The 27,005-nt window shown below is 40.2% G+C and overlaps 1 protein-coding gene and 1 long non-coding RNA gene across 11 annotated transcripts in view; one reads left to right on the forward strand and one right to left on the reverse strand.

Annotated features, from left to right (window-relative positions):
- The window catches only part of LOC115590792 (uncharacterized), a 29,175-nt gene extending 8,974 nt beyond the window's left edge, over nucleotides 1–20,201 (reverse strand). Inside the window, exon 1 of one of the 2 annotated variants that reach the window (XR_003985832.1) lies at nucleotides 19,635–20,201. This is a non-coding gene — a long non-coding RNA (uncharacterized LOC115590792). The remainder of the gene's footprint in view (nucleotides 1–19,634) is intronic. The other variant, XR_003985831.1, reaches the window with a different exon arrangement.
- Nucleotides 10,457–27,005, forward strand: part of naaladl2 (N-acetylated alpha-linked acidic dipeptidase like 2) — a 422,647-nt gene continuing 406,098 nt past the window's right edge. For 4 of the 9 annotated variants that reach the window (XM_030432207.1, XM_030432204.1, XM_030432208.1 and 1 more), the window contains exons 1-2: nucleotides 17,777–17,875; nucleotides 18,000–18,062. Coding sequence is in view for 3 of the 9 variants with exons in the window: in XM_030432202.1 (XP_030288062.1) it covers nucleotides 17,787–17,851; nucleotides 18,000–18,062 (128 nt within the window). In the remaining 6 variants the exon portion in view is untranslated. Of the gene's footprint in view, nucleotides 10,544–17,439; nucleotides 17,876–17,999; nucleotides 18,063–18,174; nucleotides 18,373–27,005 lie in introns of those variants that run through there. The other 5 variants (XM_030432202.1, XM_030432201.1, XM_030432206.1 and 2 more) reach the window with 4 other exon arrangements.

Consider the following 27,005-nt stretch of genomic DNA (forward strand, 5'->3'; position numbering starts at 1 on the left):
AAATCTTAACATGATCAATTTAGTCAGATCAGTCGATATCGATACAGATCAGGATATAAATCAAATCACTATTTCTGTCAAGGTTCCTTTTTACTCCTTAGTGAGTTGTGAAGATATCATAAGGTTATTATTTAATAATATCTGAACATGACAAATGTACTGCAGAACATATATAATAAACAAAAATCTTGATTATTATTTTGCAATTAAGTAGGCTATTGCATTTGAGATATCACTGTGTCTTTTAATTGTTTTGTGGTATAGCACGGCGCTGGAGAAATATTAAACTGTGGTCTGTTGTCGTGGTGCAGGTGTCACACAGGTTGTTTTAGGGAGACCACCAGCATTCGCTCGAGTGCAGGATGTAAACATGAGATTTCTGGCGCCCCCCTCAGCTTAGCTGTAACATTAGCTAGCTTAGTTAGCTAACTTCTCGTCCATGTTGCACTGGGATACAGAAAGAAAGAAAAGTGTCCCAACGTGAAGCTGCTCAAAAGATGGACTGGGGGTTATCATGAGTAACTGGATCATGAATGCTAGAAAGAGACATCAATGTTTAGTTTTGTACAGTGTATTTGTTCTGGAGTTTTCAGCAACTCAAGCTGAGTGTAATCTAGTCCCAAAAATTTGGAGAGAAGTCAGACATCTTTACAGCCAAAACAATCCAGATGGATAAATATGACTTCTGGTTACAGGAATACTTTTGAATAAGGGGTGAAGTGTCCCTTTAAAGCTGAATTAATCAACAGTAGCTTCATGGTGTGTTCTAGCCTTGTTAAGCACGCTTTTGTTTAGCTTTCAGGGTTCACAAAATGACATGAAATATTATCAAATGATACTCGCCGCCTTGAACAAATTCATTCGCCCCCACAGCAGGCGGCTGCTGTCAGTGAACAGGCTCTGATAAACTCAATGTGCTCAACCTGCTCAGCACCACACAGCAGACAAAGTTAGCATCAAGCTAGTGAATATACAGTCACATTAAGAAACACAATACATTTATTATTGTGAAGTTATTGGTGATCAAAACACAATCGGATGTTGGATTCATCAGGTGGACACACAACTCAAAAATGCTTGTGTTTTCATCCTATTCCTTATTTTCCCACCCCTTCATAGACACAAAAAACAAAACAAAACTGTTCACAAGTCTAACGCTGCCTTCCATGAATTCAGAATTACAAGATTCTATTAATTGGATGAAAGCCCATGCTTATATTTCAGATCGTCAGCCTTTTTTATTATCAGAGTTTGAAGTAACTTTTCTAGTGATATTTTTTCAGTCAAACCTTGGATGATAGCCACTAAAAACCTTGGAGGCCGCAACAAAAGGCAGTGCCCCATTTACAAAATTGACTTATTCATAAAAGCACAGACTGAAGCCAGCTTTTAGTCTTTTTAGTCTTTTATTGTTTAAGTGTATTTTCCTTTTGTCAGTTTTTTGTGATTTGGTTTATCTGCAAAGTGCTTATAAACTGGTTGCACGCTGTTCCACTGATCAACAGTTGGAGGCGCTAAAGCACAAAGTGTTGCGATCCACGAAGGCTGTGAAGAAGTTTGAATACTCGTCAATGTGGGGGGCCTACTTGGCGTTTCTCCGGCTGTCCACTGACTCAACAGTCGTGACTTGTACTGGCCTTGTGGTCACACCCAGCTGATGTCATCTGCATCCAGTATTTGCTCAGTTCAATGGATCTTTGAAATAAATTGTTGGGGTCTGAACTCGCAATGTCCTCAGGCCATTACTAAACATTAGCTATGTTGTATGCTAATCTTTCACAAAACTGTTTTAATATGAGCGTTTGTTTCCCTGCTGGAGCACCAGTAGCCTGCAGGGATGTGTGATGTGGTCAGTCTCTTTGTGGCTGTGCTCTCTTTATTTTCTGAATACGACCTTTGGATATTACAATGCCTTTTTTCCCACTCCTGTATTTCAGTCTTCAGCTGTTCTTGCAGTGTATAGCTGGCTAATGTCCCGTGAAATATTGGTAAAACAGCCATAAACTGGATATTTGAGCACAGCAGAAACAGCTCTAACTGTAAAGTATGTGTCACAAATATCCAATTATTGCACATTTAATTTGGAGAAAACTGACCCTAATGCTGAATTATTCCAACAGGAGAACCATCATGTCCCAGATTTAATTCTGTTTACCAGCTCAGTTTGTTATGTGTCAGTCTTGGCTGAACTCTGTGTGGCCCGCAACAAAAACTTCAAAGTTCCCATTTGGAAAAAGTGTAACAATCCAACACAATGGACAGCCCTCAGCTGTGACAGTCAGTGCAATCCTCAACACCACGCAGGTCAGCGAGACACTTTTCTCTCAAGTCCAAACTGTCAGTCTTGCATCAAACGGGATCCCCAGAGGTGCAGCAGTATTCCGTATTTGCTAACTTTGATGCCTGTGACGAAACGCTTTGCAACAGTTAAGAGCCGAGCCAGAGAACCAGGGACTCAAGATGATGATATCAAAGCAAGAAACAATAAGGAAGCATTTAACGGTCACTGCTGACATCTCGAGTAGCCAATAGCAACACAATTAACACCTCTGTGGTTACAAATTCAGAATTTTGGTTTCCATCCAATATACTATTATCAGATCATTCATCTCTTCTGTTAAATAACCTCCCTATATCTGTAAAATCTTAATCTTTTTACATTGACTCATTTTTGTCTCATTATCTTGTGTGGCCCGTCCTCTTTCCAGGTCACAGCAGTGCAGAGGAGGTTCTGTGGCTTGGGCACCACTTGGTGATACCTCGGCCTGTTATATAATCTGCGTGTATTTTAATCATTTAAATCAGAATACTTTGACATCTATCACATATCTGTACGTCCAGGTAGTTTCTCCTCACTCTAAGGGTGGGATGTCGTCTACTGTACAGATTGTCAGGCCCACTGAGGCGAAATGATTGTGACTTTGGGCGATATAAACCCTGATTTGATCTGATTTGAGTTGGGTCTGTGCTCTATGCTAGGGATGTAAAGAGTCCTGGTCTGTGGATTGTCTTGAGAGTGTCCAGGGAGGCTCCATTTGTACTTTGTAGTTTTTAGAATTATAGAATCATTATAGAATTATAGTATTATAGAAACTTTTATAACTGCTTTAATCTTAGATTGTCATTCTGCCTCTAGATACATTTAATACTAATTTGATGAAATTTACTGTTGTTTAGTTCAAGTTTACCTCAAGTAAAGTTCATATATTCATCTGCATGTGCTGTATCCATTTTCACTTATGTTTGGGCATACTAGTGAAAAAATACGCATTGTAGATCAATGCATGCGATGCTGGACAGACCCTACACATGACAAGCGATTTCATTTCAGCTATACTTGTTACGAAATCAGTCTTTCTTGGAGATGGTAGCTGTGAAAGGGTTTGCAGCTGTTGCTTTTCACTGTGAATGGAAGCTGTGGTCACCTTTAATTCACGTACAATGAAGTTTAGCAATCACCAAACCAAGTGTGGAAGCACCTTAAATCAGCATAATCTACCTTCAGACTGTCCGCACAACTTCTGCCTCTTGCCTGATTCTGTCAACACCTCTTAGTGAGTGCATGTGTTGTGTTGTGCAGAAAAGCATCACTCTCTGATGCACGAGTGCAGCCAAAATAAGAGGGTAATTAGTAGACCAAGTAGACATTAAAGAAATGCAGTATATACAATAGCGTCCTTCTTATTCTGTTAAACAAATACAGTATCCTCTCTGGAGATTTCTGGAGACTAAATTGTTTCACGGAAGAATTCTAGTCTTAACATCTGTGATTCTGAAATAATTCACACTCCAAATATTTTACTTTGTGCGTCATTAATAATGTTACTTTGACAGAACATAACTGGAACATTTGGAACACAGCTGCGAAGGCACAGCAGGGAGGCAAGTGTGTGGGCGCAATTTTGATTTAATAATTCAGTCATTAGTTTTGCAAGACTAAACTGAAGTATTTTGTTTTAACTTCATATGTATGCGCTCACACACCTCTCCGCTCCTTTTTCATTTTCACTTTCACTCACAGTGAATTTAATCAGGACCGCTTAACTGCCTGTTGTGTTTCACACTGGACTTCTTTGTGTTGTGTGACCCTTTTTTCCTATTTAATCAAAAATATAGTTCGAATCACGACTGGACACTGAATACTAAGTTATTATCATTATGATGATGTCATGACAGAAAAATGTCCATGCATCTGTATTCAAACAGATTTTTTTTTCAGCTCACTCACAATCACAATCATGCAAGACAGTCAGGAAACATTACAGATGTATAGTTGAGATTAAAACAAAGGATGAGTTCAAAGTTCCTCGTACTGATGTAATAACGTAGTAACGACTGTCGTGTAGTTCTGGGTGGGAACGTGAACATGATGGCGGTTGTCACAGCCGGTGTGATTTAATTTGCATGATGGTCTTTGGTTTAATATTTCACTTAATCTTATTCTCACTTAGCCCATTTTTTTTTTTTAGATATTTGTTTGTTTTAATGAAAGTATCTCTAACACAGCAAACCTAGAGAAACAGAGTAGGAGTTCTGGTTGGTTCCCGGGGCTGAAGGCACAGTGTAATGGAGCTGTGTCATGTCGACTGCCGTGTGCTGTGTTCCTGGATGACACCTAAAGGCAGCAGGATAGACAAGGAACAGATAGTAGGAGGTCTGTTGGATCAAAAGGGGCCAACACTTCATTTTTGCCCCGGGGCCCCCTAGTGGGTAAATCTGGTCCTCATTAAAACTTTTCATTCCCTTGCACAGCAGTGGATCACTGCTTGCACTTTCTCTAGAATACAAACACAATAACAAGGCTTCAGTGTGTGCACAGCTCTCATTAAGGTTCTCTTTCCGTTATTATCATTATTTTTTTGTGGAAGATCATTAAACTGTTTTGCCATTTAAAGCAGTATACAAGCTCTATTGATGTCCATTAGTGTAAAAGGAAAGTAAATGGCAATTGTTACATCCTGACCTTTATCCTACTTATGGACCAATGTACCCTATCAATAACACAAAGAGAACAGTGGGCAGTAATTATTGGCTTATCGGATGTAGTATACACAAGTCATTTAGCTTCTCTGTTGTGCTGCTTGCTTACCCAATGATTAAAGTTTGATGAGTTGCATCAACATGATTACTGTCTTAAACTCATCAATTTAGGAACACTGTTGAATGGATTGTTCTGCATCGAATCAGTTACTAGTGCATTAATATTCAGAGGACCAATTAATGAGAAATGTGGGGCTCTCATTGATTGCAAACAAAAGCATGTGTCATGGTAATTGCAAAGACGTATCTGTTGCATTTAAAGCCACGACCTTATTAGGGTAGATGGCCACTTTCTTGCACGGGAAACACAACGGAGATGCAGTGGTGTGCACGGGTTTACGGCATATTCTGGACGTCACAGGTGAAAACATGCTTTTTGTAAGCGTTGGGTTTGTGATGCCCAGGACACTTAATCAAAAACCACAAACAGTCATAATGTATAATCCTTTTTTTTTTAATAATAACACACAGGGATAATAATTGATGCAATTAAAAGATTAAGAGGAGCATGTTGATTACCAGAAAGTCAATGGCATTAAAAGACTTAAAGTCAATCAGCCAGCCAAAAGCTCGGTTTAATTAGATAATTCAAACAACATTCAATACTGCGCGAGAAGTGCTTGGAGAGTGCTTAGACATGTTTGTCTGTTTGTTTCAGAGCAGAAATACACAATTTGTCAGCTTTCCCCCTTCTGAGCCCACTGTTACAAAGACTGTGTTAGCATCATGGCTACTGCTAACTGCCTGGCTACTGCGCAAAGCTTGAATCAACCTTGAGAATCCCAATTTGACCTCCAAACCCTGATCTCAGAGCTACGACAAGGCAGAGTGAAACACCAGGTTGTAAGGTGGTGGTAGGGTGGTAAAGGGGAACACATATCAACGGAGGAACGGACTCTCAGTCCAGTGAGTGCATGTCCGTTCACTCTTGATTTACCTATGTTTCTATCCCCCTTCTTCACCTTCTTTTCCTCCTCCATCAGCAGGGCTTTTTTTCTTTTGTCATGTAAAGTTTCCATATTTATGTCAGTCGTTCCACCATTATGTGGGGATAGGGGCGGAGGGAAAGAATGCCTCTTCCTATTACAGCAGACTCACTTTATTTGCGTTAATTCAACCTTTATTTTTCTAATTCGACCTTTATTTTTCTAATTTGACCTTTATTTATCTAATTCGACCTTTATTTTTCTAATTTGACCTTTGGTTTGTGGGGAAACATCCAGCCAGGCGCAATAGCATAGTGAAAGCGAGGCTTTTATGGAACCAATCTATACATGGATGTTGCAATTTTTCTACGTTGAGGCAAAAATGTTGTCTAATTCTAGTCTGAATAATGAGACAGTAACTAATTGCTAGCATGGGTTTCTGACACATGGACGTTTTCTGCCTGTGGCAGAGAATGGGCAGTGACCCTGCTGTCCTGACTTCAGTGAGGAGTTCATTCTACCACTGTGAAGCTAAAAAAAAGAAAAGCCTTGACAGTATTGAGTGACCTCAGGGTCCTCAGAGACATGGAATGGCTAAACCCCCAGAGGCAGAGTGCATAGTTCAGGTCGAGATGTGACGTTTGACCATGGCTTGGAGGTAGGAAGTTCCCCCTCACTGTCCTTTAGGCCATCAACAGAGGCTCGAGCTGAATGGAATCAGCAACAGAGAGCTAGCATATTGAACACAGAAGAGGAAGGCTGAATGCAGGCGGGCAGCAGCATTCTGGATTCGCTGCAGGAGTCTGATGGCAGTTCCATCGGCTCCAGCAGGAGGGAGATGCAGTTCTCCAGGTGCGAGATTACTGAGTACCCAATTTGCCAGGTGGGGGGATTAACATGAATCGTGGAGGGTGAACGGGTAGGAGAAATATGTATGACAATGTATGACATTATTAAGCTTGTATTTAGGGAGAAGAGGTCAAAGAACAGAGCCTTGTCGAACCTTGACTCTTTCGGGGAGGACCTCAGTGTGTTAAATTCAACATATTTGTGTAGGAGTACGAAGGTAAGTCTAGAAACACTAGACACTAAATAGAGTTTAACTGTAAAGCAAAGATTTAACAATTGTTGCGGTGTCTTTTTTGCTGGTATTAGGACTGGTGCACTTTAGAAAATAGAAAGTCACCATGAGGAAGGAGATTATCCGCAAGTATCTCAGGACATAGCTAGGAATTTGAAGCTTTGTTATTTAATTTAATCTTCGGGACGGACTAAAACATACGGCCAAGTGAAAAATGACTTAGAGGCAACAAAGTAAAAGTACTGGAGTGGCCATTACAAAGCTCTTAGCTGAATCCAACAGAGAATTTGTGAAGTGCACTGAAAAAGCCAGTACAAGAAAGGAATTCGACAAGCTTGACTGCGTTACACCAATTTTGTCAGGAGGAATTTACCAAAAAAAGAGGGGATTGGTCTGCCTGAACGAAGGAGTTCTGAGCTTTGTCTCAAAAGTCTAAAGATGTGACAATTATTCTGCTATTTAAAAAAAAAATAGTCATGTCCAGTTTAAATCTGAGTGTCCCTACGAAATGCCAGGTTTAAGAGTGGTGATAAGGCCTCCCACAATTAAAAATAGAGCCCCTCAAGGTAAAGACGGACAGCTGGAGGGTCCATCACCTGCAGCTGTTTTGTTATTATCACAGGAGTAAGAGAATCTGTTGACTAACAATATTGGACATGAGAGATGCAGTAGTGGTTAATATGCTCTTGAGCAAACAGAAGCCAAATAGAGAATTCATTCCACAGACTACCCAGTTACCAAATATTCAAAGGATTTCCACCAAGGAAGGTTGTTTTTTGTTCAAGTAAAGTTTGTGAAATTCAAGGTCCACTCATAGTAGACAGGAGAGCAGAGTCACTCATATACCAGCCAAATCTATTCCCTGAGAAATGAATGGAAATGTCTACAAATCCCCTATCTTGCAATTCCAAAGAAACTGAGAAAAAAAATCCTGGTTCTGTCCCTTTATCTGGATCCACACGAAAAGTTAAGGGGGATCGATTCTGACCAAAGACCCATATGCCATCCAAGTTTCTTGGAAAGGTGTTCAGTAGTTTTTGTGCAAACCTGCTGACAAACCAACCAACAAACCAGCCAACAAACAAACAGATACAGGAAAACTTCACTCTTCATTCTTTTAGTGCTGTGTCCATATTTGCTTGATGAACTTTCTTTATGCCAACAATTAATAATGAATAACACATTCATCTGTTAATTGTCTTTATCTTCACATATATAGAAAAACTGTTTTTTCTTGTTGGTTAATTATCCTCATAAACCTGGAACAGAGGAGAAGAAATAGTGACATTTGCTTCTGTTAATGCAGATCTAACTGGATATAGAGATATAAAATGGAGATGGCATGCTGCTTCAAGTAATTAAAATAAATAATTTATGCGTTGCTAATCATGAATCAGCTTAATCTGCGTTTCCAGTATGCCGTGCAACATTTGCAAAAGAATCTCTGAAACTCTTCAAGAAGGATTTTGAACCTGAGCATTGATGGAGCATTAATGCAACTGTAACAGACAGCTTTCACTATCTTGAGGGATGTAATATATTATCATTTCTGAACCCAATCATTTTCCATGTTCAGTGATTACACTGACTGAAGAACATTCTAGGCTCCTGTGTTGGTTTGAGAATAATTTTGAGAAACATATGAGCTCGCAGCAAAAATGATGGCCTTAAAGTCCAGGGCCAGTGAGCTGGAAGCAGTGATGGTCTGACCTTGCCTCGAGGAACCCAGTGAAAGACGCGACTTTGTCAGCTGGAGAGATCCTCATCCAAAGAGACAAGGAAATGATTCAAACCCTCTGCTTCATTTAATGCAGGGGTGACCACCGACACGCTCCCTCAGTTTGACCCTCCTCCGTTTGCCACTCAAGAGGAGCGAGTCACCATCACTGACATCACCCGTCTCCAGCAAATGAACTGATTTGCTGAATTTTGAGCTTTAACTAAAGCTCTGTTCCCTATCGACAGCAGTTGTGCTTGTCAATAATTGGTTAATGCAGACAAATCGTACATGCCCTTTGCACATGAACAATACAGTTTTATTGACAGAATGAATGATGAAATTGACACTGACAGGGAAATTAGAAAATTAATGTTTGGCCCAAGATTTTCAATCCAGGCTCTCCTGGAGCCATTAGTCAAGGGGGGTTTCCACTGACATGTAGATTGACATTGACTGGAGGAAGTGTTCACTCAGCGGCGACGGTAATAAATGTGAGCTCGCTGAAGCACAATGTTATTCAGCTCCACTGCCCAGTTGTTTTATAAAAGGCATCTGTTTTTATTTATGCTCAGACATTATAGAGATTTAAAACGGGATGAAAGCGGGTGCTTAAAAATCCAAACCGGTCATCTCCATAATCTCCAGCTCAGTAGGCTCTGCTGGAGTGAGAGAATGGAAATTACAGCCTGTCAGGCATCAATGACAGAGAGAAATGGGAAAATAGTGGACTTTTATCAGCCTTTCCTTTTACATACCCACAAAAAACATTCTTGCTGGTCAATTTAACACTGTGTCAGGCAAGGTCACTCCCCTTTAAGTTAAGTTTCCTGGGAAATTGAACCTACGTTTTCTTAACTGAAGATGAAGCAACGCCATAATTTAGGTGCAAGCTTAAGTGGGCTGAAGTCCCATAATGTAAGCATAGTAAAGGCAGGTGTGCATGCACCAGAGCTATAAGGAGAATGCTATTCAAGTATGTAAGAATGGTTTGAGGATGTAATTCAGACGGCTTCTGTAAAAGTTATTATTGCAGTTAAATAGTTATCACCACAGAAGTGAGGAAACTGTTGCACGCTGTCTAGAGTTACTGTAATTTTCTGAAAGATTATTGCTTTGAGACATATCAAACTTGTTTCTGATTTAAATACTTCAGCAATATTAGTTTAATATTAATAATACTCGACTGCACACTGAGGACACTTGAGGACAACATGCAGATTTGACAGATTTCATTAAGACCTACAGGCATGTGATTACCTTTCAAGATAAGCAAGTAAAAGGGAGGATCGTGACTTAGCAACAGGAACGTATGAGTAGAAAAAAAGGAGAAAGATGTCAGTGCACGTCTAACAAACCGAGACCAACGACAGCATTGACAGCACAGTCACACAACATGATAAAATATAAATGACCTCTTTAGGAAGTGTGATAATTTCTTTAATAATCAGGGTGTGTTGTGACAATGTGCAAAAATGTCTGTGTTGTTTTGAATACATGGCTGTCTTAATCCTGTCCAAACATGTTCTCTCATAATGCACAGGTCAACACATCTTATTAGTCGAACCAACTCAATTAATTCTCACATTTAAAAACAGCATTGTACTTATGAATTAGTGCTATTTAGTAATAATGACGGTAGCAACTGCTGATAAGTCACATCTTGCAATTAAAGCTCTTAGTGTCGCGTATGGCTGCTGAGCTAACGTCAAGCTAGTTTCATGCTCTGACTCGACAAGCTGCTGCTGAGCTCTAAGTGCTCCGGATATCCCGACTAAGGTGATGAGCTTGATTATTGATATTATATGCTTGGAAGTATAGCCTATATTGAGGGATTTTGACTTTTCGTTTCCTATCCGCTTGCATTAGCTGTCGAACGTTACCTGACTGCTGTGAAGCTAGACCATGTGTTGCTGGATAGACGTGTGCAGTTAGCTAACTAGATTATTTATGGACCAGCAAACTCACCATTCTCTTGGTCTCACAGACAAAATCCACCAGTTTGTGCTGCACGTTTATCTACATCATTCTGTAGTTTGGCTAACGTAACACAAACAACAAATGTATCGTTAACTGCTTAAGACTGATTTTTTTTAAAACGAACGATGGTACGCCTGCTGTCAGCATTGATACCCTTATTTTCATGGGTACGATCGGACATAGAAGGCTAACATTAAGTAAAATGACCAATATGTGTGCCATTTGTTGACCTGTCATCCCTGTCCACCAACCTGAGATCACTAATACAGAAGGTGGACAGGACCCCGACATTATCCTATCCAAACCTGGAGCTGTAAGTGATGAAATACTGAGAATTATCGCATTCTGACAAAACGTTTCTATCTTAATCGGCACAGCTTTTCAATGCTTCACTCAACCAGCTGTACAGGAAACCCACAGACCAATTGCGTGCATTATAAATCATTCCAGAGACGCTTCTCAGCCAATCAAATCTGTGTGTTGATTTAAGCATTGTGATTCGAGTCAGACAGACACACGTGAACGATAGCAATATGAGCAACAACAGTCAGAGAAAACAGACAACAACAACAAAAAATGGCTTTTATTTAAGAATGGATTCTTTAAAGTTCCGATAAAAATGCTGATGGGGCGCTATTTGCTTTAGCATAGTTACAAGTTTCCTAAAGAAACAGGCGGAAGCCAATAGCTAGGAATGTAGGTCACGCTCCGTCAAATCCTCTACGTCCCTAATATTGCTTTCCGCTTCGAATTGCAGCTTTCAGTGAACATGGCTAAGCTTCCGAGAAGACGGAGGCCATTTTGATGACAGGAAATACAGTACAGAGGTTGTTTTCTTGCAAGGTCTGGTTCCTGGAATGGCGTTAGTGAAAAGAACCACTAACCAGCTTATGTCCAGAGGCGGTTATTGGTTTGTTAGCATTTACTTTAGCAACAAGCAAAACTATTTGTCCAGAGCTGCTCAAGGCAGAAAACCAAATAGCAAATATTTTCTCCATTAAACATGACGCAGTTTCACCCAAATCATTGGATGCATTTATTAAGGTTGGTTTTTACACAAGTTCTAATGTTATGCTGTTGTACAGTAATCTGTGAGGTCTGGTCCCGAGCAACACTTTGCTCTGGCAGCATTAGAACAATGAAATAAAGACATAGTTATAAACTCTAAAATACTTATATTACTAATACTATTTTGGCACTACTAGGTCTGATCCTGGCATATGGGTAAGATATGGAGCAGGACGTATGTTCAAGTAAAAAAAAAAAAAATTTAACAGTGATTTTGACCTCATGGAAACTTTAATGTTTATTCGTCCCACAGGCAGTTCAAAATCAGTATGTGTCCATATGTGAGACCTTGGTAATTGGGGTGCCTCTCTTAGCAAACCCACTCTGCGGGAAATCAGGATTTATTCAAAAATATCAAAGAACAGGAATATGTCCTGGATTAACAGGCTGTTTGGTCAAATAATCATAAAATGCATAGATACAGCACTGGGTTGTGCACAGGGATATGAGGCTGGGTGAACTTCAACAATCCACCCTGGAAAAAGCCAACTTATTGCTTCAGAAGGACGACATATGTTAAATTTTATCCAACAAACTGTGGTATTCAGCTGACCTTGTCTTTAAATATATGAATGCTGACTGAAGCAAATTGTCATGCACCTGGGTGTTCAGTGTGACCAACCCATAGACAGTATTTTTAAAAAGTACCTCACTCTAATGCTTTTGTTCATTACCTGATGATGTCAAGCTCCACTAATGCCCAAGTTACCGATATAACTTACAAATATGTATTTAAATTGAAATGGCGAAGGCAGCGCGGGTCCCCTCTCCCCCACTTACTCAAACTGTCAAAGCATTAAATTGAAAGTCAGGATGTCAAAATGCTCATAAAAATAACCACTTAGTCTCACCCACTGAGGGGAACTTAATGCACGGTTACAGGCCATTTCAAGGCTATTTTTATGCAATTGCTGTGACTGAGACATCTGCTAGTGTCACCTGAAGTCACCACATCCTCCAGGCTTTTTACAAAAGCCTTCTACAGATGTTGACACATGTGTAATTTCACTGGCGGATAATATGTTAATGTCACAATTGGCATGTTGCCTGGAAGTGCTCAGATCCTAATGGGCAGCCACTTTACAGGGGTATAATGTCCATTTTACAGTCATCTCGTGGTTTGGACGCTTTTAGCATCCACACACTGGGGCCGGTTGTTTTAGTTACGTAAGAGTTTAGTGAGCAATTTATGCCTTAAAGTTGAGGAGATCATATATCATCGGTTTTTATTGGTAGGACATCTTTGAGATTTACATGGCACCGAGAGAAGGTGTCAACTTTGAGATAAGTGAAGTCGATGTTATTATCTGTTCGTATTTCATGGGTGACCTTTACGGCTTTTCTTGTATTGATTTTGCAATTAGCAAAGATAAGACAAGATAGGGAGCGGTTAACTGACCTCAGCTTTGGATTTTACAACAGAAATATCTAAAAACACCCCATATAACTTTTTTTACACCTCACATTTATAAATATATTTACAAATTGATGTTGTTTGGTCTTCATTACCCTTTATATGAAACATTTTATTGTTTAAAGCTCCTATTTGTAAGATGGTCGATTTTTGAGTCTCAGTGCCAATTCGTCAAATACTGATCCTTTTAGACGGCAGCCAACCTGATCTACAATCTCAAAGTATCATTATTTGACGAGCTGTGAAAGAAACTAAAAAAGCAACTATCTTATACATATGAGCTTTAACCTAACATCCACTCATCAACTGATAAACTATATCCAACATGTACCTTGACAACTAATAGGTCAGGGAATCCCAAGATCGTACGGTTGCAGTTCGGTTGGGTTAAGCAAGAAAACGACTTGGATAGGTTCAGGAAAACACTGTGGTTTGGGTTCAAATAACAATGTTACCAATGTGACTAGACAAGAGCAGTGGTCTTTTGGATGATAATTACTACAGCTACTGGAGCTCGCAGCCTAACAGCAAACATAAATATTGGTCATAATATGATGCTTTCACAGTTGATTTGTCACATTAAACTTGATATAAAATAAATATCATGAAAATGAAATTAACAATTCATTTAAGAAAATCTTTTTGAGGCCTCATTCAAATCAAAACTTGTTAATGACAATATGTTATAGTGTAAAACTTCTGACTTTGGCTTCCCCTAGTGGTAGCATCATAAATACACTGTGGCACAGAGCAGCTCCTTCCACTGATAATGACAGCAACCCATCGACTGCACCAAGTCTTACAACAGAGTGCACACCATCATAATAATTTCTGCTTTTATCACAAAATGTCCACATGAAGTGGTTCTTATTAAATTACTTTGTAAGTAGAATCGCTGAGGGCTCTTCACAGCAGATTTTTCAGCTAGCCTGGCTAACTGAGACTTCTGTTTGTGCCGAGCTGAGTTGGATAAACAGGAGGTCAGCAACCTCAAATCACTATTACAAAAGACAAATGCGTCCCACCTCAAATGGTGCTACAGGCGAGTAAACTGATGAAGATCAGACTGTGCACAACCACACAATCCTGAGAAAAGGTCCAATCAGGAAACAAGTGAAAACGCCTGTTGGGTGTTTAATGCATAGCCGACACCGCACCATCAACTTTGTTACTGCAGATACAGTAAACTAATGCCTGCATCCAACAGATTCAGAGCAACATGGACTATTTTTTTTGTCAGTCATCTGTCTGCAGTTTAATGCTTGGCAGGTTGTGTACTGTTTATGTCTTAAGCCGTTATACTTGCTAAATCAACCGACCTGCTGCTGCTGGACATATGAAACATGAGAGCATCAACACAGTCAACAGAATAAAGTCAAACTAAAACATCCAGTTAAAAGATGCTAACAGATTCTGAGGCAAACTGTAAAACAAATTACGTTTGATTCTATATGGGTTTGTCGGTAATGTGACCACTTTCACATTACACAGTCATTTGAACAATTGTTAATATATTAATACACATTCAACAAAAATAAGTGTGGCCTTTTCTAAACCTGTGCACTAATCATGCCAGATAATTGCATCTTGTTACTCCACTCCCGTCAGGTGAATGGGTTCTCTTGACAAAGAAGAAGTGTAGATTTTAACAATTGAATGCTTACAATCTGAGAAGTTGATGTATTGACCATTCAAGACCTGAAGTTTTAAATGTGTTACTTCAACTTAAAAAACAAAAAGCGTTGCATTTTCCGAAAGATGTATTCAAAATGACGCATATATCAATAACTGGGGCAGCAACTACACCTTGAGCAGCTACTCTGCCAGAAAAGCAGCAGAAGAAGAACTTTTATCCCGATAGAACATATTTACACAGTGGCCATTGTCTTCTAACACACTTTCTTCAAACTCTGGGTGGGATGCTCATACTGAACAATACTGCAGTGTTCCAGGTTTCACCTCATATACATTTTGGTAATCCAAACTCAATTGACCAGCAAATAAAAAGACAATCATTGGTTGAAAATCTGGAGGGACATCAAGTCATATTTCAAGATAAATCATCATATTTGGTAACCCATTAGCTACATGTTACCTCCTAGCTAACATTACCATTTGGTTACATCCAGTGTGTTTTACTTCCAGGTTTAAATAACTGTGTCCAAGATACACATTGATATTTTGGAGTCAAATTACACTTTCCTATCATATCAAATTAGCTAGGTTAGCTAGGAAGTGGTTGAATGCTAACGTTAGTTGTCTAATTGAAGCTAATAGGCTACCAAGTATTTTGTTTTGCTTTGAAATATGGCCCATTGTTCTGCACTGAAATGATAACGAATTGTCAGAATCCTTAGTTATATACAACTTGAAACCTGGAAGACAGCAGTGTGACATTTGTGCTACCCTGAGTGTTGTGTAAGAGGAAAATGGCTGCTGTGTGAATATGCTGTGTAGCAGTGATATCTACTGAAATTAACATGCTAGCCAGCTAGCCCCGAGCCACTGTGTACCTCATAATGTGAGAGTCTGATAGTAATTAAAAAATCAGTAACACAGCTAACTAGCTAACAGCAGCGATGGTGAAATTATCCTTCAACGGCTTTATAACTATTTATAACTTGGTTACTTTTTGGAAAATTATTATAGGAAGCAAAGCAAAGCAATGCACCAGTGTTTTGTTATGCAAATTTTAGTGTACAAAGCAGAGTTTGTGCTATCTTAAGATGTTGGTTTCACGAGAGGAACAGCATTGTGCACTATTACAGCTACACACAAAATTTCTGTACAGGTTTAAAATTATGTTTTACTGTACACTGACGGTCTGATGTCATTTAAATTTAACCACGGCATCTTGGAGACCTGGATTCATGCCGGTGATGAATCTAATTACAGCTGTAGAATTATTGAAGAATAAGTTAAATAAGTCAGGGTGATGAATTAGTTGCCACTGGAAACCTACAGATTGTTATCCACATTGGTTCTTAATATAGGCCGGAATGTTTCTTTCCAAGTTAATGACACCTTGTACAACTTGGCCTCGACCAAACACCTATACCTACATTGTTATGATGAGCTGTGGCTTTGTGCTCTGCAGGGCTAAATATAGCTCACGGCTGCTAAGATGGATTGAAGGCGACGTGATATCTGGGAGGGAAATTACTTGAGCTTAATGAAGTACATAACTCATTGCTCACATGCTGCCCACTATATAGCACACTCTCTCAATCTGCGAGGACAGTTTAGAGGGCACCACACACACTTGTAGAGGGTAATAGTTCATTTTCCTCGCTGGCTCTTCCACTGAGACCTCTTTCCAGCTTGACCCAGTTGTGAGGGAAAGTTATGACTCAATCATTACTTTTAATGGTTGTTCAATCATTTTAAATGATAATGGGTTTTGTATTTCCAGTGTGTCAAATGTTAAGGACCTCCTGGTAGGACTAATGTAACTTCTCGTTTGTTAAAGCGTCATCATGCTGTATACAGTTTTTAACATTGTCAGCAGTGGTACTCAGTGCTCAGATCCTTTACTTGAGCAAACTCTCTGCATTTTAAACCCTGCTTCAATTAAAATTCAAAGGTATTTTCAGCTAAATCAGATGTTATGTGATGTGAATCGGGCCACATTTTCCTGTCGCTATCAGAGTCGGTTAATGTAAACATAAATGATTGTCATCTGAAGTGTAACAAAAAGTCTGTGCTCAACTTGTCATGTGAATATCAATCTTATGTTCTAAGCAGGACACAAAGCATCAAGACCGACGTCATGTCCAGTACTTACTGTATTAGCAGTTATCAATTAATATCACTTACAAAACTTACCGATTACAATATATTTATGTATTTTAACACTGTTTGTTCAGCACTTGATAGCGATGTGTCAATTAACGTGACCGAACCTTAACATCAGTTGAACATTTTCGTTGAGTCCCGACAATTCTCTGGCTATACAGTTTAAAATTCTGATACTCCAATCTAAGCAGCAATTTGTTGTTAAGGTGTGACAAGTCAAGATTGTTGGAACAACTGGTTTAATCCTGAACAATGCACTTTATTTTGCAAGTAGTATTTCATGTAAAACCTCAGAAAAGCAACTAGCATCTATGGAAGTAAAAAGTACCGAATGTCTCTCAATAATGTCCCGTGGAGGTACAAAGCAGCACTGAATGGAGTTACTCAAGCAAAGTGAAAGTACGTCAAAATCGTACTCAAGTGCGTTACTTGAGTAAATGTACCTAGCTGCTTTCCGTCACTGTACGTCCGTGCTTGCAGCCTCAGACGTTGCCCGTGCTCCGAATTTTTGGCAGGTATTCTGAATTATTTTCCAACCATCCCGCGGCTCTAAACATTCCAAAATCCTTTTGACAAAAGGCATTTGTAGCATCAAAGGCATCTCTGACAAAATAAACCCACAAAGAATGTTTTATCAGAGCACCAAAGAGGGTTAGTGTAGTTTTTCACAGGGTTAACCGTTTCCAAATGGTTGGGGTAGTAAATTGGAAGTGAAGGGCGTGCTCCTGGGCGAGAGAGGGGAGAGTGGATGAGAGAACGGCCCTAATGCGGCATCTCATTACAACCTCTGTCAGGATCCCTCTATTCTACCATCAGCTCCCCTTAACTTGGTAAGAGCCCAACTGTCGTTTCGAGTGAGTGTGCCGCCAAGGAGGCATTTACAAATAAATGAAAAATGTCACATTTGATTTCACTCCTCTCGGACTGCGGCGCCTCAGCTTTGTCACAAACTGTCTTTGTTGTTCTGGTCTCTCGCAGGTCCCGCTCCCGGTCGCCGTGGATAGGTTCTGGCAGGTTCAGGCCCTCTGCGTCTCTTCCAGGGTAAGCCCGCAGACAATGACCTTCCCTTAATGTTGTTGAAACACTGATTCCTCCTTTTTTTTTTTTTCGCCCCTGCTCTGCTTCTCTCATCCTTGTCCTTGAATGGCATGTGAGCGGGCAGGAAGTTGGGGCTGCCTTTCGATGACAGGGAAATAAAGAGCTGGTAAAATGGCGTGGCATGTCGTTTAGGGAGAGTCAGCATGGTATCGTCTTTAACCCTTGGCTTTGTGGTTCGCCTGGGATGCCCTCGCTATTGCTGCCGCCGCCACAAAGGCAGGGAATTAAAGACACACTGCACCTTTTTGATCTCGTATGTTTGCTGAGGTTATTTTATTCTCTCATTTTCGGAGGAAATATCGCTTTGCTTTTTTTCATGTTTCGCGATTGAAATCTTTGGATATTTCTGCGTTTCCTTCGCGACGCTGTATGATCGCTTTTTCGCTGTTATTGTTATACGTTTTTTTGTCCTACGTCGGAGAATTTCTATTCTTTGTCACTCGTGTTGTCAACAATACGGTTCACTGTCATTATCACTGTGAGAGCATTAACGTTATTAAAGCTTTAAGGTTTCATTTCGTTCCACAAAATGCGAAAAAGCTTCGCGGAATACGAAGAAAAACGGCAGAATAACCCGTTAAAATAAACGCAGTCGCCTTTTTTGTACAGATAAATATGTCGGACGATTATGATGGGATTTCAAATTTGTATACAGTGCACAGTGTTTACATTCTGGAGGTCTGTTAATTTCCGTTCATCACAGTCATCATTTTACTCTGTAATCCATTGCTTGTGAAGCCATTTTAGATTGTGCCTTGCAGTATTTGCTGTTTCATCGGGTTATACGTACCAAACAGTTTCCTAATCGCTTTAAGGCATGTTTAATCTCATAGACTGAATTCCAGTGCAGTTACAGTTACAAGGATTTTACTTCAGCTCCTTAACACTGACTGACTGTCACATCAGTTTTGAAACACAGTAGTGAGGTACAATTTTGAGTCCCTCACTATATATAAAAGCCTATATATATAGGCTATATATCCCACAATACCTAGTGCAGCTCTGAGTCTCTCCCTTAACAACACACCCTCAGCACGCTACAGCTAAATGCACCGAACCACATCAACATCAAACACTAGCACTTCTTTAAGCTCTATTGTCAGATGTAAGGCAGTCTTTAGATTATTGTGTGTTATTGTGTGTTTTAATGGTTTGTTACAAGGATCCATCAGCTCACAGCACGTTGACCCTGATAAAACAGCCAAATGCTTTTCTTGATGTTGAGCGTCACCGCGAGAAACGTCTTTTTCATTAAGGATTACCTTCCATCAGCCCGCTAATGCAGTCGCTTCAAAGTAAAGACCTGCACACCGCAACTGCTTCAGATTTGTCATCCCGTCCTGACATATTCATATCCCGAACACTTGTCTAGAGACTTGAAAGTATGTATGCATATACATACGCTTTCAGGAAGTTGTTTCAAGACTGTGTTTGTACCCACTTCTAACAATCCTCACACCTCTTTGAACAATTATTGGAAAACAAGTGTGCTGCAGAGAAAACGCTTTTACTCACCTGCTGCTGCCCTTAACCGTCTCTGCACATCAACTGGTGTCTGCTCCAGAAGGGCACTCAGTGAGCTACCATTTGTAGCTTGTAGCGTTTTTTCTTTCTTTAATGGAGTACAAATGCCCCATGCAGGCTTTTTGGAATGGGTTGTTAAGCCTCTTTAGTAACACTTTAAAGACTGTGTGTAGTGGGTGGGATGTTGTAAGGAGGGGGAGACGGACGGCCTGTTATAAGATCCTGAAGGCAGGACGCCTCTGCAGTTTAAAAGCTGTTAATGATGCATGTCGCTCACCGAGGAATCAGTGGACCGCAGCCAGCAGGTTTCTTACACCAAAGCATGTGTGTGTATGTGTGTGTCTGAGCTGGACACCTGTTGTGTTCTCTGAATCCAGTCGTCCATTAGGCGATGAGGATGAATAGCAAGAAGTAAAGCCTTGTGTTGAATAGAAGTGGCAGCAGTGTCGGTCACTCGCACATTTTTTGAAGGAGCGAAACTTAACAGCTGCAGGAAGCTTATTCAGACATTAGTTCAATGCTGGATGGATGTTTTTGATTGGATGTTGTGTTAGAATCCCAATGCAGCCCTGGCCCGTCCCACATAGTGGCGACAATGGGTTTTGTGCATTCACATCTGTAGGTAATGTGTCCTGATTCTTGTTGTGAAAGAGGGGTTGGGTGAAGTAAGAGGGCTACATGGCTGTCCAATTGGGGCACGCTTCAACCAAGAGTTATGAAAACTCTATATATTATGGTCCTTTTCTCTATAGCAAACATAAAACAACTGCTACTTGTTTGCCAATGTGTCGAACGCTATTTAGCAAGCTAACATTACATTGTTATTGGAAATTTGTGCCTGACTGTCCTGCTTCTTGACGTGCATTTTGCCATTTTTGGTGGCATTTGATGGCCAATGTTTAACTAAAGTTCAGGAGCGAAGTTGCTGTTCGTGCTGCTCTAATATCAGCACAGACTGGCAGGGTAGGCACTCAGGTTGCTAATGTTAGCCTGTAAAGCAAAGCTTATGTTAGTGACCCAGTAATGAAGCAGTGTGACAGCAGTGAAGAAGATAAATGGAAAAGGGCATTGTTTTAACACTAGGATTGCCACAGTAGCGCGAGAGAAATCATCACAGCCGAAGAAGGCCTATTGGAAATGTCCAGTCGCAGCTGTTTACATGAGCACCACTGATGTTACCTGATGATGTTTGAAGATCTCAAGGGTTTCAGCCCCTGCCCCTTGTAATTCTGTTCTGCATGGCAAGGGGGGACTGAAAAAACAAGGGGTAGGGGTAAACATTAAAAATGGGACTGAGCCTTTTAATTTCTATTGTCTTAAAGGCACGGCTGCAACCTGTGAAAGTATAAGTGGTTTTAATCTATTAGAGAAATATACAAGGGATATTACAGCAACATCTAGGGAGACGTGTCTCAGAGGTTACACTCACAATCATCCATAACTGGGAGCTTCCCACACGGACCGCGTCTTTCACTGGAGCTTGTCGAATTGCTCTATCAGAGCAGTGAGGGGTTAATTCCAAGCCTTGAGGGCACTTCTTCAGACGATGTTGAGGCCAGGGTTACATTGATTACGGTCAATGTTGAGATTATTAGTTCAAAGGTCAGGATTGAACATATGACGAGCGAGGCACTGAGGTTATATTGAAATCACATACATTCATAACCCACTGGAGTTAATTGTTATGAGTACAAGATGCAGAATTGGGAAAGCGTGACCTTTTCTAATGGAGCTCAGTGGGAATGTGGTTTGAACCCCCGGCCTTTAGCATTACAGTCATCTGAGCTATTAGAGCTCAAATCATGAAAAACATGGTGGGTTAAAGGTTAGAAGTGTACAGTGGCTATAAAGATATTTGATGGCTTGACATGAGGTCTAGGAGTCCTGTCTCGTGTCATGTGTCTGCCACATGATTGTTATCTGTATTGCAGGTAGCAGGTTTCAGTGGTTACATAGTAGAACACCTCACATATTGATGCATGACGGAAGAAATGTCTAGGATGCCAGGTTATTTAAAAATGGACCAATTCAGTAGAGAGAAACTTCACTTAAAAAGAGGTTTGGAACATGCAGAGTAACAGGGACATGTTCAACGAAAGGCATACTGTCATTATTATTTTCTTGAATTCCCATCATATGTTAAAGAGGACCACTTTTTATCTTGTGCATGGGAGTAGATTTTGAAGTGGACAGGGTATGTAGTTGTGTTTTTTTTAACAATCTCAAGCATCTTGTTATCTTTATTTATTTATTACATTGTCCGGTAAGTTGCCAAGTCGAGTTGCAAGATCTGTGTTTTTCCTGTAAAAAGTTGGTCTTTTTAAATAAAGAGTGAGATATATGTCATACCTGACCCCATGATATGGTAATGTCAGACTCCATTTCCAGCACTGGCAGGTCTCTTTTGATGAATAAATAAAGGGCACATTTGAAGCAGCCGGTATTAATTGGTCAAACCTCTTAAAATCACAAAATTAAAAGAAATCTTGTCTCGGAAGCAATTTTGGTTTGATAGCAGACCGCTGTCCCCAGCTTGCTGCTGGCAGGGGTGCTGTCTATGGTTACAGGTCGGTGTGATGACTTGGCATATGGGAACCACACAACTTCCTTTTTTGAAGGAATACAATCGAAAAACCTTTTAGTGGCCAGACGAGTATAAGATGAGGTCTGATGTCAGAGGGAAATGGCTGGCTGTGCGTTCACAAGTTCGCTGAAAAGGAAATACAAGCTTTAAGATGGTGTGGTGCCTTTATAGGTTAATGTTGTGAATGTAGTACAATTTTATCAGCTTCAGGAAACTGTTGAGTTGTGCAACCAAATCAACAGACTACACAAGATGACAGACCTACAGAGCCACAGATGATGGTTTTAGAATGTCTCAGAGCAGACAAGTGGGTAAACAGATTAGCAAAAACTAGAGAAACCCAATCATATTTCAACGTTAAGTCCAAATTTACATTAAATAAAACATGAGATATCACTTTAAATAGACAGATCCTCATTATACAAGCCCAAAGCTTTTTGGGCAGGTTATATAAACAAATACATATTGCATAAAGCAACTGTTTTGTACCACGTACGAGCATGTGAGTCAAACCTACGTCTTTGATTATGTGACCAAAATAAGACAGAAACATCGAGTGAGTACACCATGTGTGGAGAATTCTTTGCCAAACATCTATTTCCAAGTGGTTTCAAGACATTTTAGTAATTTTTCAAGCTGAAATGTTGAACTAAATGAAAGTCAATTTCTGTTGCTGTTCTTCTTGTCATTTATGATAGTACATGAGGAGTCTTTGGGTTTTGGACTGATGGCAAAGCTTCTTGAGTTTTTGATGAGGGTCATTATAATGTAGTAATCATACTATTTTGTGAAAAACCATATCAGACAAATATTACTGTTCCAAGCAGAGCATCTGTGCTGCCTTAACCATCAGTCTTCATTTGTTGATTTGTTATTTTTAGGCTTTGTCTTAGTCAAAAGTCCATGTGAGTTTTAGCCACATTCACTCAGCTTTATTGTCCTTACTTAGTTGACTATGAGCCTATATAGGTTAAAAAAAAAGTTGTAGTGGGTCTTTATCTTTGTACAAAAAACACTTAAAGTTCCCATGACACAGCGAGTGGAGTGCTATTTGCTTCGGCATAGTTACACATTTACTGAAAAAACAGGAGGCAGCTCGTTATAACACTTGTCATGGACATTGGCTTGTTTTTACTGTAGCCATTAGCGCTAAATGTGCATTAAGCTTTGCACTGTGGAGCTATTCTGTCCACCAGACTGACTCCGTCTGGACTGGAAGCTCCTCTTGAAGACGACATAAGTATAAACTTTCTCCATAAAATATGAAACATGATCCAGTTTCACCCAAATCAGTGAATAAAGATCTAAAGTTGTGTTTTTGGACAGTAATCACTGAGGCCGGGACCCCAGAGACATTCTGCTCTGGCTGCATCCTTCTTTTTTACACATCCATGGCAGTAACATAAAAATTAAGAGAGCGTTTATTGAATAAAAAATGTGTATACACCTCCCAGTTTGGGATGGGTCATTGATATTTTTTCTCATTTTCCAGAAAATAAAATACTTTAAAATACCATTTAATATTGAATATCTATAAAAATGACTTTTCCGCCCCCAGTTGGGCCCGATGCTGACCTATAGGTGAGACACAAGACAAGACGTGACAGTTAAACATCGATTTTGTGTTCATGGAAACATGGTTTTAGTCAGACCGCGTATGAGCAAACTTTAGTCCCAAAAACAGAAAATCAGTGCTGAAAATAGCCAACAAAATCACATCTGTGTGATTAAACGTCAACTCAGAAGTATGTCTTATATGTACCATCACAACCAACGCAGGAAACAATATCAATAAATAAGGAATAAGATTGTGCACCAATGCCATTCATAAAGCTAACACATGACAACCGATGACCTCACTGTGTGGACACATTTAACAAGTCTTAGGCTACAGGTCACACCTCTCTCAGTGATAAACCAAAGTGGCCTGAAAATGAGAGGAACACATATAAAAAAACATAAAAATGGAATTGAAACTGCAAACAAACGACGTCACTGTCAGCGGTGTCATCTTTAGTGATGATGGAGGCAGATTTGATAGAAGACACGGCTGATGAATATCACCCATCACAGTACAACATGCTCGCTGTCCTTAATGTGACAAAGACCTTGGCCGGCTGCGGAGAGAGAGGTCGGGCGTGTGTGTTTGTGTTTGTGTCCGTGTGAGTGTGAATGTGCGCATGTGTCAGCGTGCGCATGTTCGGCATATGAATGATGAGTTCTATTCACTCAAGGTGACTTCTGAGGAGTCATCCATTTCTCCAGTCATTGTCTCCCATTACTTGCTCCGATGCACCACTTACGCTACACACACAAAAGCAATCATGGCCTGTTATCTGACTTTAAAGTGTACGTCAACCTATATTGTGGACAGAATACATAAAAAGGTTAAAACATTTTAAAGGTTTTCAAACTGAACATTGAACAGAATCAATCTCTGACAGCATGCTCGTGTAAATTAGCTACACGAGAGAAAATGTTATTTATATTGAGCCTCTGGATTGATCTAATTATAGACTTGCTTTACAAAGTGTTGCGTGATCTCATGTGTCTGCTCCCTGAGGGCATGTTATCACTGACCTGACTCTGCACTCTGTGCTTCAAAGACACCCGCTGTGTACATAAGTGATTACTTGACAGATTGATGGTGGTGGATGATGTGCGGCAGAGTCAAGAGTATAAATACTTCTGTGATATCTGCAGTGGTATGAGTGTGTATTACTGCAAATTGGTTCACAGTGGCTGGATAAGGCAGAGGTTAAGAACGCCACTTTGTTACTCGGCGATCAGAGTCCCAGTCACAGAACTAGGGTGGATGAGAGAAGCAGAGTGGAGACTGGGAGAGCTTAAGTGGAGGTGAGGTTCATAAGTGGGCTGGATGGATGTCTGTAGTAATCTATGAGCGTAACGTAAAGAACACTATATGGCTTCTTTGTGAACTCTTGGCCATGTCTGAAGAGGTGGAACTGATGACGGTTTATCAGATAGGCTGGTGGAATCATGCAATAAACTGTCCTGTGAATTGGAGTTTGGGGTCATGTTGATGTCTTGGAACCGGTGTCCCGATGTGTGAAGAGCCATTTTATGATTTCAGAGAGGGGTAAAAAAAATAAAGCGGTACTGATAATCCTACAGTGGTCTGTAGTTACATTAATCATCCACATTTTATGCTGGTGACTGCTCAAGTTGGTTCACAGCAGCTAGATTGAGTAGAAGGTAACAATGCTGCTTGCCAACTGAGGCTTTAGGTCCCAGTTGGAGTGCAGATAAATTATATAGTGAATAAGTGAAGCGCGGTGATGAGTGGGGTAGGTTCAGTTGATGAACGAGCTGGATGGTTGGTTAATGTAGAAGAGTCATGTAAGGTCAGACTGGTAGTTCAGGAAACCGTTGGGCGGACTAGCTGACTGGCTGGTTAGGTGTAGAGGTTAAAAAAGCTACTTGGGACTCGTTGACAAGGGTTCAAGTCCCAGTCGAAGCAGCTACACAGATACATGAGTTGGCTCATGGGAAGTGAAGTTGATAAATGTGCTCGATGGATGGTTCGAGTTAAGAAGGTAACCCAGTTCACAGTCTTTGGATGTCAGACGGATCCCCTCCTCCAATAAAGGAGGTGCTGTAGGTTCAGTGGAGGTGGAGTTTGTATGTCTCCACTATCTGAGCTTCATGAGATGTGCTATTAAGATGACAACATTCAAACACTGAACGGCAGTAATTAACTCTAATGACCAACTCATATTTGAATGTGAATGTCTGTCTGATTCATTGTGATTTTGAATGAGTCACTCACTTATTTAACATTCTCAGCCTGATACATGAACTGTCAGTTTCCTCTGTGTTCAGCTCCCAATTTAGACCTCTAATATGCATATTCAAACATTTAAACACAAATACCAGTCAAGTTTACTCTGCTGTTAACCAGGCCTCAAGAATACTGTCTGTCAAGACCAGCTTACCTCTTACATATAGAGAGAATGAAAAAAAAAAGCTTGTTATGAAAGCAATAAGTTACATCACTGCCCAGAAGAAGTTATAAACCTGAATAAAAAAGGTAACAAATGGATTTCCAGGTGCCCTTTAAGCATTCTAACTTATTTGGCTGATTTAATGCTTTCGTGAGTTCTAGCCCGCAGTCTGGCTGCAGCCACAGCACAAACCCTGTCACCTATCAGACTTAACCTGGACCTTTAAAACCCCCAGAGGCCCCTGATTAATGGACCTGAAGGACCTAATAGCTCTGCACAGAGACAGATTTACTACAGAGCCGTATAGTGTTTTTTTGCACCTAGATGCAAGATGATATTTTCCTTGCTTGAGGCAACAGTTTCACTGTGTTGCACAACACTTCTTTGACACAAAAGGGCACATAGATTGTTTTTGGTGTCAGCCTGAAGTAACAGCTCCCATCTCTGCAATCAGCAGACTTATCAAATGTATAGTCGCTACAGTGTAGTCCGTAACAACAACTCCGACACATACGAAGGCCGTCGGTGTTGGTGTTGAAGTATTCTGAGAAGCAGGCAATGAATACATACTGTGTCTCATTCAAAATAATATAAACATGTCCTCTGTGTAGTTTTATACATTACAGCCTGATTCAAAACTTTGTTTTTGCATGATAAAGAAAATAAATATTAATCCTGATGTCACAATAATCCAAAGTCAAGCCTCCTCTTCTTCTGTACGGACACCTAAGGATGGCATTAACAGTTGGTCCGTCCATCCAACACTTCCAGAGCTGACTGTATTTCAACAACTAGCCAGACCAACACCAAAAT

The sequence above is a fragment of the Sparus aurata genome, chromosome 11, assembly GCF_900880675.1.
Source record: "Sparus aurata chromosome 11, fSpaAur1.1, whole genome shotgun sequence".
NCBI classification, from domain to species: domain Eukaryota; kingdom Metazoa; phylum Chordata; class Actinopteri; order Spariformes; family Sparidae; genus Sparus; species Sparus aurata.